This window comes from Plecotus auritus, assembly GCF_963455305.1.
Source record: "Plecotus auritus genome assembly, chromosome: 9".
In the NCBI taxonomy this organism is placed as follows: domain Eukaryota; kingdom Metazoa; phylum Chordata; class Mammalia; order Chiroptera; family Vespertilionidae; genus Plecotus; species Plecotus auritus.
In genome coordinates, this window is record NC_137783.1 from 51,075,496 (window position 1) to 51,088,549 (window position 13,054).

Consider the following 13,054-nt stretch of genomic DNA (forward strand, 5'->3'; position numbering starts at 1 on the left):
TTTTGCAATTTTGCAAGTCTAATCCTATAAGGCTGTCTCCAGCACCAAACTTCTCCCAGCATAGACACAGCTGATCCTCACAGCCAACTGGCCTGGAGGTCAATTCCTCCCAGTGATACCAACAACAATCAAGACTTAACTACAACAAGGCTGTACACACAGTCCACAAAGGGGTGCACCAAGAGTGTCCACCTCAGGTTAACTGGGGAGGCCGACCCACTGCGCCATATAGGAAACCTAGCACACAAAGCTACCCTACCAACTCAGGGAAGCAGCAAAAATGTGGAGACAAAGATACAGATCACAAATGAAAGAAATGGAGGAAAACAAACGACTGGATATAGAATTCAAAACCACAGTTATAAGGCTTTTCAAGATTATCCTAGAAAAGGCCAATAAATTTAGCGAGATCCTCAAAGATATGAAAAAGGACCAACTAGAAATTAAACATACACTGACTGAAAAAAAAATATTATACAGACAGAATCCAAGATGGCGGCGTAGATAAACACCTAAACTGCTGCCTCGCACAACAATTTCAAAACTACAACTAAAAGACAAAACGTCTATCACCCAGAACCACGGGAAAGCTGGCTGAGTGGAAGTTCTACAACTAGAAGGAAAGAGAAAAGAGCATTGAGAGGTGCACAAGCGCTGAAAAGCTGAGGTACGGAGGCGTGCGAATTGGGCTGGCGGTGGGCGACTGGGAGCACTGCTGTTTTCAACCCAAAGGGAGACAAGCTCCCGATTACTCTGAACTCCAGTTTCTGGGGAGACGCGGGGGACCCAAACTCCTACGGAGAGAAGCTGGACTGTCTGCCATCGGGTCGGAAAGTGAGGGTGGCTTGCTTACAGGGCTGAGCGCAGGAATAACTGTTTACTGCACTGGGGCGCGGGACGCAGGGACGCGGTCGGAGCCGCAGAGCCGGCTTACTGGCAGCCATCGCTGTTTGCCACGCCCTAGCCTAGTGACGCCCTGAGACCCCGCCCCGCACAACCTACAAACCCACCCAAGCTCCAAGGAGCGGCTTTACCATATGAATGGCCTGCCCTATTGCAGCTTAACCTAGCAAACTTGCAGCCCGGGTCAGACAGCTCCAAAACCTCCAAACCCCAAGTAAAGAGGAGAAAACTGTAGTTCTCGCTGTAGCTCCTGCTGGGTGGCCTCAGACAGTAGCTGACCTGCACCCCATTGGAGATCCAGAAGCCAGTGTACCTAGTGGTCAGTGTGAGACACCAGATTTCAACTCCTCACATCCATAAGTGACACATTCAAGAGGCAGACTCAGTGAGCACCAAAGCCCCACTGAAACAAGTCCTACACCATAAGCGTGTCTCCAGCGCAGCAGTTCTTCCATTATAGACACAGCGGGTCCTCACAGCCAATTGGCCTGGAGGTCAATTCCTCCCAGTGTACCAACAGCAATCAAGACTTAACTACACCAAGACTTTGCACTCAGCCCACAAAGGGGTGTACCAAGAGCGTCCACCTCAGGTGATTGGGGAGGCTGAGCTACTGGCCCCTATAGGTCACCTACCACACAAAGCCACTCCATCAACGCAGGGAAGCAGCAAAATGTGAAGACAAAGAAACATGTCATGAATGAAAGAAATGGAGGAAAGCAAACTACTGGACGACATAGAGTTCAGAACCACATTTATAAGGTTACTCAAGAATCTTCTAAAAACCACTGAGGAACTTAGTGAGACCTTTAAGGATCTTAACGAGAATGCCAAAAAAATGGAAAAGGACCAGACAGAAATTAAGCATACACTGTCTGAAATAAAGAATATACAGAAGCTCAACTGTAGATCAACGTACCCCAAGAACCAAACCAAAGACCTGAAATATGAGGAAACAAAAAACACCCAACCAGAAAAACAAAAAGAAAAAAGAACCAAAAATATGAAGATAGTGTAAGGAGCCTCTGGGACAACTTCAAGCGTACCAACATCCGAATTTTGGGGGTTTCAGAAGAAGAGAGAGAGCAAAATATTGAAAACCTATTAGAAGAAATAATGACAGAAAACTTTCCCTACCTGGTGAAAGAAATAGACTTACAAGTTCAGGAAGCGCACAGAACCCCATACAAGAGGAATCCAAAGAGGACCACACCAAGACACATAATAATTAAAATGCCAAGGGCAAAAGACAAAGAATCTTGAAAGCAGCAAGAGAAAAACAGTTAGTTACCTACAAGGGAGTACGCATACGACTGTCAGCTGATTTCTCGGCAGAAACTATGCATGCCAGAAGGGAGTGGCAAGAAATACTCAAAGCAATGAACAGCAAGAACCTACAACCAAGATTACTCTACCCAGCAAAGCTATCATTCAGAGCTGAAGGTCAGATAAAGAGCTTCACAGATAAGAAAAAGCTAAAGGAGTTCATCACCACCAAACCAGGATTACATGAAATGCTGAAGGGTATTCTTTAAGAAGAGGAAGAAGAAGAAAAAGGTAAAGATAAAAATTGTGAACAACAAAATGACATCAAATACACACCTACCAACAAGTCAATCTAAAAATCAAGTGAATAAAAAATCTGAAGAACAGAATGGAATGGTGAATATAATACAATCAGGGACATAGAAAGGGAATGGACTGATAATTCTCAGGGGAAAGGGGGTGTGAGGGGTGCGGGAAGAGATTGGACAAAAATCTTACACCTGTGATGAAGACAGTGGCGGGGGGTAAGGGCATGGGGTGGGGTGGGGAATCAGGTGGAGGGGAGCTATGGGGGAAAAAAAGTGGAACACCTGTAATAATCTGAACAATAAAGATTTATTTAAAAAATTTTGAAAAAAAAATAAAAAATATTATACAGAGACCCAACAGCAGACTAGAGGAACGCAAGAATCAAGTCAAAGATTTGAAATACAAAGAAGCAAAAAACACTCAACTGGAAAAGCAAAAAGAAAAAGGAATCCAAAAAGTTGAAGATAGTGTAAGGAGCCTCTGGGACAACTTCAAGCGTACCAACATCAGAATTATGGGGTTGCCAGAAGAAGAGAGAGAGCAAGATACTGAAAACCTATTGGAAGAAATAATGACTGAAAACTTCCCCCACCTGGTGAAAGAAATAGACTTACAAGTCCAGGAAGCGCAGAGAACCCCAAATAAAAGGAATCCAAAGAGGACCACACCAAGACACATCATAATTAAAATGCCAAGAGCAAAAGACAAAGAGAGAATATTAAAAGCAGCAAGAGAAAAACAGTTAATTACCTACAAGGGAGCACCCATACGATTGTCAGCTGATTTCTCAACAGAAACTATGCAGGCCAGACAGGAGTGGCAAGAAATATTCAAAGTGATGAATAGCAAGAACCTACAACCAAGATTACTCTACCCAGCAAAGTTATCATTCAGAATGGAAGGTCAGATAAAGAGCTTCACAGACAAGAAAAAGCTAAAGGAGTTCATCACCACCAAACCAGTATTATATGAAATACTGAAAGGTATTCTTTAAGAAGAGGAAGAATAAAAAAGTAAAGAGAAAAATTATGAACAACAAATACATATCTATCAACAAGTGAACCTAAAAATCAAGTGAATTAAAAATCTGAGGAACAGAATAAACTGGTGAATATAATAGAATCAGGGGCATAGAAAGGGAGTGGACTGATAATTCTCAGGGGGAAAGGGGTATTGGGGGTGCAGGAAGAGACTGGATAAAAATTGTACACCTATGTATGAGGACAGTGGCGGGGGAGGTAAGGGCAGAGGGTGGAGTGGGAACCGGGTGGAGGGGAGCTATGGGGGGAAAAGGAGAAACAATTGTAATAATCTGAACAATAAAGATTTATTAAATTAAAGAATAATAAAAATAAAAAAATAAAATGGCAATCAAGGGAAAAAAAAAAACAAACAAACAAAAACACACACACTACTTATAAGAGACGTTTAAATATAAAGCTACAAATGTTTAAAGTAAAAAGATAGAAAAAGATGAACTCTGTGAACACTAACCAAAAGAAAGCTGGTATAACAATAACATCAGACAAAACAGATTTTAAGGCAAGAAACATTACTAGAGATAAAGTTGTACATCTCATGATAATAAAAGGAACAGCTTACCAGGAAGATATAACAATTCAAAAGCTGTATGCACCTAAAGACAACTTCAAAAAATAACTGATGAACTAAAAGGAAAAATAGACAAAAAGCTATTTTTCAGAGATATTAATATATCCACTGAGCACACAACAAATATACCAAAGATGGTGTCTATGGGAGAAAGGGAATGGTAATATTGAAAGTGGAGAACAAAGAAATAAAAGAAGAAAAGAAACAAAAAACTAAAGTGAGAAATCCAGGAGGTTGGCAGATTTTTTTCTATTAAGGGCAAGATGGTAAATATTTTAGGTTTTAGAGGCCAAAAGGCAAAATCAAGTACCTATAAAGGCTGTCTTTCTTTTTACCATGTAAGATCCCGGTCACAGCAAGCAGGCAGTGGGCTGCACTCGGTCCAGGGGCTGTGGGATGCTAACCCCTATCCTGACTCAGAGTGACAGGGAGCCTAAGGCCTTAATTTAAGACATTAAGGGGAGGAAAGAGGGGAGAGAAGGAGGGAAGGAGGAATGGCTGCCTGCCTTCTGCTGCTCACTGCCACCTCCACACCCAGAAGAGCTCCTGTTCTAGGATAGCGGACACATTCCAGGGTCCCAGGAGCAACATGCACAAGCACCTCCTGCTTTATGGGACGAGCACACCCTCTCCTCAAGGGCAACCTGACAGGGGATGTATGACTCCCTAATATGCAGCTCCAGGCCGGTCAGCACCCAGCCCTGGGAGGATCTTGTAAAAATCATTAATGGATGCAAAAGTGAGGCCAGAAAGGGGCAAAGATCTGCAGAGACCAGTGGTCCTTGGTCACCACCAAGTAGTGCCTGTCCTTCCTGGCTGACAGAACCTGCATCAGGGGAGGCCAGGGTGTGCCAACTAAAACCCTGCCTGTTTCACGCTCTTGCACATAAGCTGCAGGGTGGGGCTTCTGGGTGAGCTGTTTCAATAGGCACACTCAGCTGAGACACACTTTGCCTAGCCCCTTCCTCCTTCCTGCTGCCGGGACATGGGCGTGATGGCTGGAGCTGCAATGACATGTGGTGACCATGGGGAGGCCTTGAAGAAGGAACCCACATCCTACAGACTAGACTGAAGACAGTGGCACCACCATTCTAACCCAGACACCTAACTCTGGACTGCTTCTGTGCAAAAGCAAAGTAAACCTCCTCTATCTTATTTAAGTACTTGTTGTGAGGATTCTGCGGTCAATAGCAAACCCAATCCTGAAAGCCCATCAGCAAAGTGAGCTCAGCCACTTGCCTTCAAAGAGTGGAATGGAGTCATTGGAAAAGGTGTCCAAGGCGAGGAGGTCTTTCCCATCTTTGGACCCGCTACGTTTGTGCTTATGTTTTCTTCGAAAGAAGGATCTGCGCGCAGCCGCGGACAGCGTCTTTGAGGCGTTGCTGTCATCTTTGACTTCGGACATGCTGAGCCTCCTGGAGAATTCTTGGTCCATCCTGCAGCCACAGGAAATGGCAGAGCTGGGAAGAGCCCATCTCCCGCCCCCCCTGCCCCTGAGGAGGGCGAGGGCTGGAAGTCCAAGCTCCGCCAATACTCCTTTGCAGGTCTCCTGGGCACTTCACCCACCCATGCCACCGAGGAGCCCTGGAACCACTGCTGTGGGGCAAGCTCTCAGAGCAGGCAACGTCTATTCAGATGGCGTCAAAGGACCAGGACAGCCTTCAGAGGGAGGCACTGCAAGCTATGCGCCCTGCCACAGAGGAACGGGGCTCTGATGCACACTGCAGCATGCACGTCACGCTAAGTCAAGAAGCCAGTCATGGAGACCACAACTCTATGATCCCTTCCCTACCAAACCCCAGAACAGGGAAACCTACAGACACGGAGAGTGGGTTCATGGTTGCCTAGGGTTAGAGGAGGGGCAGGGATGGCAGAGAAGGACAGCTAAAGGGGCTGGGGCTTCTTAGGCGATGAGACTGTTCTAAAATTTGTGGTGATGGTTGCACATATCTGTGAATATACCAAAAGCCACAAATCGTACACTTCGAGTAAATTGTATGATATGTGAATTATACCTCAATAAATCTGTTAAAACATTTTTAAAAGCTATGTCTCCTCAGTTGCCACTGTGCTTCTGTACAGCGCTGACTCATGCACGGCAGTGACTTACACTAGGAGCAGCTTTCAGACAGCAATTTTGGAAGACGAGTAGACCAGAAGCCGAGGTGAGTAGCAGAATGAGTCCTCTGTCCTGGGGAAGAGTGCCACAGGCACCACCCCGCCCCGCCCCCAAGTCCTCCCACACAAAACACTCACACGTATTTGCTGGGGATCTGCCCGCGCTGGATCTTCTGGGCATTCTCATCCAGCTGCCAGGCCATCCAGGACCCAAACGTGCCCTGGGGCAAGGTGTCATCGACATAGAGGATGTCGTCTTTCTTAAAGCTCAACTCATGCTCCACCTCTGCCAGCCGGTCGTACAGGGCCCTGCGCCAGGAGATGAGGGAGAGGATCAGGAGCCACAGCCTCAACAGCCAGGCCCCTGGGTATGCTCTCTGCTCTGAGCTTTCCCAGACCAGAGTCAGGATCTGCTGTCTCTCCTCATCCTAAGAAGGGAGCGGGCTTTGCTAACGGGACAAAGCAGCTACCTTTCCACCCTGAGACCCAGGGCGCCCTGGAGGGGGAGGGCACCTAACGCCCATCAGGCAAAGAACTTGCCAAGGACCAAGGCCATGTCCACCCTTCCATGAGCACCTTTCCTTCTGCCTTCCTCCCTGAGTCAAGGCTGATGGTTCCTACAGACTGGAAACTCCCCAGGATGGAAACATGTCACCCCACCTCGGACAGGGCCCTAAAGACAGGGACCCACACCTCATGGTACACAGCTGACCAGTGCTCTTCTTTTTTCTGTGACCTCAGATCTTAGGGAATAGGAAGGCAGCTAAGAGCACCCCCTAGAAGCTGCCAGATGCCCGTCCCCCACACAGTGAGGACACTTTGAACACACTGCAGAGGATCGACAGACCTGGGTCGGGGGAAGATGGGAGAGGAGGGCAGCCCACAGGAAAATGGGGGTCTTTGGTCTCAAAGGCCCCCAGGCCCCAAACCCTAAAGAGGGAGCCCATCTGGCCCTGCGAGCCCTCAAGGGTTTTTCTAAGTCACAAGCATGCCACCATGGGATGCAGTTTGGGGCCCAAGTCATGATCATGGTCCCACCCTTTGGGGTGAAAACAGAGACATTTACCAGGAACAGTCTCCATCAAAAGCCCCTCCCCTGGCCCCGAATCCCTGGAAGCCCAGGCACCGGCACCTGATGTAAAAGCTGTCGCCAGGCAGGCCCTTGACCTTGGAGAACTCCTCCGGGCGGTACTGCACCTTCAGGCGGACGCCATCCTTGGGCTTCAGCATCTCCACGTAGACTTCCTCCACCGTCTTGCTGCGCATGTCCAGACTGCCATACTGCCCAGAGACAGGGAACCGGGGTCAAAAGGCAGAGGCCAGAGCAGCTTGGGCACCCATGAGGGGCAGATTGTGGGATAAGGTATAGGTTCAACATCCCTTAAAGGAAAACCTGCCTGCCTCCCCTTTGCAGGCAGGGCTGGTGCATCTGCCTGTGTCCGGTCTGCCCTCACAGCAGGATGGAAACACGGTACCCCCACCAAGGAGGGGGTGCTAGAGACAGGGACCCATCCCTCACGGCACATAGCTGAGCGGTGTTTTTATTCTTCTTGTGGCCCGGGAGAAACCCTGCTCAGTCCCTCAGCAAGTAACGCCACTCTTCATCTTGCCTACACGACTTGTATTTCTCAAGGCCTATAACCCGGCTCCCATCAAGCAGGAGACCTGGAGGGGCAGACACCACGCTCGGCAGATCAGAGTCCTGCTGCTGACAGGAGCCGAGCACTCCCCTCCAGACAGACGCCAGTGCCCAAGCGGGCACCCGCCTCCCTGCAATGGCCCAGAGGGTCTTGGCAGCTCCGCCCCTCCACCACCTCCTGAGAAGGAGGAAGCCTGATGTGCAGACAGAGCGCTCAGAACTCACCTCCAGGATGAGGTCGCCCGGCACGAGGCCGTCGGGGCCCTTGGCAGGACTGTCGTCCTCCACCTCGGCCACAAACACCCCGTGCAGGTTCCCACCACACAGATGCACTCCAAGCTCCAGCTGGGACTTTCTGACAAAGACAACTCGTGGCTCTGGGGGCTTCTTGTTGGCATCTCCCACCATCCTTTCAGGAGAGAAATGGAGTTCCTTCATCAGGCCCAGGAGGAGGGCAGGAAAAAGGCAAAACAGCGGCCAAGGCCCTAACCTGTCTGCTTGCTCCCGGCCCCTGAGGTCTCAGAACCCAGGGAGCCGGGAGGTCCCACTGCAGGCCCAGTTCTAGTGATCTGCTGAGTTTTGGCAGAGGTGAAAATGGGGCCCTGGTCGCAAAGCCAGTTGGCAACAGAGTGGGCCTCAAAGCCCCTGCTTTCTGGCCAGCTGCCAGCCGCGTGCCTTGGGCTGGGCATCGCTTCCACCTGGTGGTACTTGCTTTCCTCACCTTGTTCTGCCAGAGGAACTTGAGAACCAGACCAGCACACAACTCAGGCGGCACAAATTTACTGAGCAGCTTCTCAGCCCAGGGACAGCGCTGAACCACAGAAAGGGGTCCCATGCTACTGAGGAACCCACGGTGCAGTGAGGGAGACTAAGGTGCTGGCAACAGACGGAGTGCAGGACAGGGGACAGGGTGGAGCCCGAGGACAGGGACCTCAGGGGAGAAGCTAGGTGATGACAATGTGCTGAAGGTAAGTTCCAACATGACAGACCTGGTGCTGAGGCCACAGAGCTGGCCTCACGCTGAGTTAGGCCGGCTTTGGCTGAGGCCTCATCATTGACAGGGAAACGGTTCCATGCAGGGCTACCTGCCCTGCCTCTCTCTATTGCCCCTCCAGCTCCCATGTGGCCTGCCTCCTCCTGCCCACAGCAAGGCTGACCGCTCCTCCTGATTGCTCTCCACGCCCACCCTTTGCACACCTAACCCCTGCTCATCCTGAACGTCTGACCCAGCTGCCACCATTCCCTGCCACACTCCTGACGGCTCCCTCACGGCCTGCACTGCCCCCCTAATACATACAAGAGAAACGAGGAAAGCAAGAAAGGGCAGGAAGGAGGGGAAAGAGGAGTGGTGTGCTCCCCACCCCAGATCCTGCTGGCTTGCTGTGCGGTCTGCAGCACGGGTGACACCCTGTCCAGTGCCCATGCCTCTAGAGGATGTATGTGCTCAGGCCATGACAACACCCCACTGAGGCGCACGGGAGGAAGGCTCATAGCGCACATTTGCTGACCTGGAACTGGAGGCGCTCTGTTTGGTCGGGGGGGTGCCAGGGCCCTCGTCCTGCTCCATCAGCGGGTCAATGCCCGAGGGATGCTCCGGGACCGTAGCACTGCTGCCCTGGAGAGTGGAGTGGGTGCTGGCAGGGTCCAGGTGGGAGCTGAGGACACAGGACAGGAAGAATAAGGAGCAGCACACAGCCTTCAGCAGTCGGAGCCACTCCCTCTCTGGTGGCGACCAGGCTGGGCTGGAAACAGGGACCAGGCTACTCGACTGCATATCTCATCCCCCTTGCACAACTGTGCAGTGCTGGGTGTCAGGGGCTTTTCCTCCCTTCATCTGCCCTGTAACCCACAGCAGGAGGGCAAACACAGGCAGTGCATGCTCGTGGACAGGGGCTCTGGGTGTGAACCTCCCCCAGCCACCACACCCCCAGGTGTGGGCCTCCTTCGGCACCAGGGGATCCAGCCATCCCTTTCCACACCCTATTTCAGGAGGAGACATCTTCCCTCTAATATGTCCTTTTTCCAAAATCCCGGGCTAGGCAACTCTCCCTGTAGGGCAGCAGAATGCCCTGGTCTCCAGTGGGGAGCCGTGCACCTGCGCACCCAGACGGCCCCTCAGAGGCCAGGCCCTCACCTGGACCGGGAGTGGCTGCTGAGCTGGTGCATGTGTGGGTTGTACTGGGCCAGGATGGTGATGGTGTCACACTGCTGCCCGATGATGAGCCGGGCCTGCTGCTCCGTGGCACTCCGCAGGTTTATGCCATTGAACTAGGAAACACCCAGAGCGAGCGGTGATGTGGCGAGATGGGGACGCGGGAGCACCACTTCTCCATGGCAGGGAGGCTCCCGCTCACCTCAAGTAACTGGTCCCCATACTCAAGGCCAGCCTGGTGAGCGATGCTGCCCCCAGTCACCTTGGAGACATAGACACCGCCCTTCTCTCCACTCACGATAGAGATGCCCAGGGGCTCCGAGCCCTTCTGCAGCTTGACATGGCGCGGCTCCTCCATGTAGGGCCTTGGAAGAGAGACAAGAATTCTGGGGACTGGGACCTAAAGGAAGGGTTTGGGGAAGACCTGAGGCAAGGCATGCAATCAGCTATGCAGACAGGGCCAGGGAGCGCCAGATGCTCCTACGTGGACACAGCTGGATGAGAACACGATGACCCACCTTTGTATGACAGCGATACACATCCCTGCAACCTCATGCTACACAAACACAACACCCCAAATGGTACGGAAGCACCCAGACACAAAGACACAAAGAATGGTCCATCTGAACTATACTAGTAAATACTAGTATACACAGGAGAAAAGCACAACGATTTTCATGTGAGATGAGTTCCCTTACAATGTGCAATTTACAACCTCCCCCACTGTGGGATCTAAAGATGCCTTCGGAGGACAAGAAAGCCTTCTGGGATGACATTCACCCAAGAAGAGACACATAAAGTATCGGTGTCTGTATTTACCGGAACACGGGGTGAAGTAAGATGACCATGGAAATTAAGCTATTGCAAACCTAAGCCATTAAAAAGGAAGCGGGAGGCTCAGAGCAAGGCAGCGGCCATGCACTTGCAGGCCAGGGGGGTGCTGACGACGTGCCAAGGGCCCAAGGGGCTCGGCGGGGCCTCAAGTCGGCCAACCTCAGACTCCTCAGGGAGGAGGACCTGGGCCTGGCAGCCACGGGCAGTCTCAGGAGGGATCTGTGCTGGTGACATCTGGAAGGTGCGAAAGGTTAAAAAGGAGAGGGATACTCGGAGCAGGAGGACAACCACAGAATCCTGGAACACAAGATAGAAAGACAGCCACGTGACTGCGCTTCACGCTGCCTTGAGCTCTCCCTCTCAGGACAAAATCATGGCCAGAGGCCTAAGTAGGACCAGTAGGAGAGCCATTCTCCTGTGCTGCCCTCTAGCATATGGGTGGGGGTGGTCCATGTGGATCCATGTGGTGCAGAAAGGCGGGCGGAGGGCAGGCCCTGAACCACCCACCCCTGCCACCTGAGGTGCAGCAATCTTTCTCAGATGCTGACATAAAAACCCTTCCTGACTGGTCTCTTCTCTCCTGCCCAAAGTGTTGTCTCCTCCGACTCACCTGCTCTGCAATGCCTTCCTCTACCCTCCGGCTCAGACACGTGAGTCCCGGGCCTGCACCCTCCATCACTTTGAGACTCAACATGTATTAGAGTCCCAAGCAGTTTAGTTTTAAGAACCTTAGTGATGCCCTAGCTGGTCTGACTCAGTGGACAGAGCATCAGCCTATGGACCGAAGGGTCCCGGGTTCAATTCAGTTCAAGGGCACGTACCTCGGTGGTAGGCTCCTTTCCGGCCCAGGCCCTGGTTGGGGCTCATGCAAGAGGCAACTAATCAATGTGTTTCTCTCACATCGATATTTCTCTCTGTCTTACCCTCTCTCCTCCATTCTCCCTAAAAAATCAGTAGAAAAATATCCTCGGGTGAGGATTAACAAAAAACCCTTAGTGAGCAACCACTCCAACACCCTCCTCACACCCCAGCCGAGGGGGATGGCATCAAGGCCCAGGCTGGCCTGCAGGTGTGGCAGAGTGAGTTTCTGGCCCAGGCATCCTCAGTTCCCCTGAATACCCTTTCCTCTGTCCCACCTCCAATCAACACATCTATCTCAATAAAGAGCAGGTAACTGAATCGTCATAGCCATACAATAGACGCCATGAAGCCTAACAAATGATGCCAGGACTTACTGACATGGAACAATACCAAGGACATGCGTGGCTGAGAGGACAGGCTGCTGGGACAACACGTCAGGGAGTGCTGGGTGACCCACTCAAGGTGGCCTTGGCCTAGGATCAACGCAGTCAGAACTCCACCTCCCCCTGCTCCTGCCAGGCGCCTTCCTTCGACAGCTCTGGCCCATTTGGGGATGTGTTACCCATCACTGTGCCCAGCACGGACGCCCAGGTCATGCTCACCTGTCCTTTCTCCGTTCCCCAAGGGCCACGGGGTTGACTGCAATTCTAGGCAACGTGGAGGCTGAGGTCTGGGACTGGCTACAAGAGGACAGGGTGTCGATGTTGAGGGGTGACTGCGGGGGTGTGCTGCATTCAGAATGCGACAATGAACCTGCCAAAAAAGGTGTGGGGTAACACGGGGCTCGATCTTGCAGCTCAGCTCTCCAGCAGCCAAGACCCAGAGAGAGACATGATCCAGACACGTGGCCCCACACCGCAGCCACAGCTCGTGGCCTGGACTTCAGACGCGGGCTCCCTAGGGCCTTTCCACCCCCACATCGCCAGGCTGAGCTGGACTCCGTGTTTACGGACTGGCTGGACTGAGAAGGCAGTCACAGCCCTGCCCAGACACTCCACTGAGGGCACAGCGTGAACAGCCTCACCTCTGGGAAGGCCTCACCTCTGTCGGAGCCCACAACAGACCGGGGGTATCTTGGCGTTGATGGGATTTTAATGCGCTCGGCCTTGAACTGCAAGTTGCTTGAAGACCCTGTGTTCCACAGGGGACAGAACTTTAGGCCTGAGAGTAAACACCACCCTCACCCTCTGTGACCATGACAAAATGCAAAGCAGGGTCCTGCCATTGATCCCCAAGGGGCCTAAATGTGGCTCAGGCGAGAAAAGCAGCTACCGAACGCCCAGTATCTGTGCAGGCCCAACCTGCTCCCAAACAGACTCACACAAATCTCACTTCCGCCTCGGGACAGGGGCAGCAACCCA

At 51.7% G+C, this 13,054-nt stretch overlaps 1 protein-coding gene across 3 annotated transcripts in view; it reads right to left on the bottom strand.

Annotated features, from left to right (window-relative positions):
- The window catches only part of DLG5 (discs large MAGUK scaffold protein 5), a 114,694-nt gene that overhangs the window by 9,587 nt on the left and 92,053 nt on the right, over positions 1–13,054 (bottom strand). For 2 of the 3 annotated variants that reach the window (XM_080641767.1, XM_080641766.1), the window contains exons 19-28: positions 12,735–12,824; positions 12,296–12,446; positions 10,992–11,066; positions 10,201–10,363; positions 9,981–10,114; positions 9,355–9,501; positions 8,072–8,255; positions 7,340–7,488; positions 6,346–6,516; positions 5,329–5,525 (exon numbers count right to left, since the gene is read on the bottom strand). In XM_080641767.1, the coding sequence (XP_080497893.1) occupies positions 5,329–5,525; positions 6,346–6,516; positions 7,340–7,488; positions 8,072–8,255; positions 9,355–9,501; positions 9,981–10,114; positions 10,201–10,363; positions 10,992–11,066; positions 12,296–12,446; positions 12,735–12,824 (1,461 nt within the window). The remainder of the gene's footprint in view (positions 1–5,328; positions 5,526–6,345; positions 6,517–7,339; positions 7,489–8,071; positions 8,256–9,354; positions 9,502–9,980; positions 10,115–10,200; positions 10,364–10,991; positions 11,067–12,295; positions 12,447–12,734; positions 12,825–13,054) is intronic. The other variant, XM_080641768.1, reaches the window with a different exon arrangement.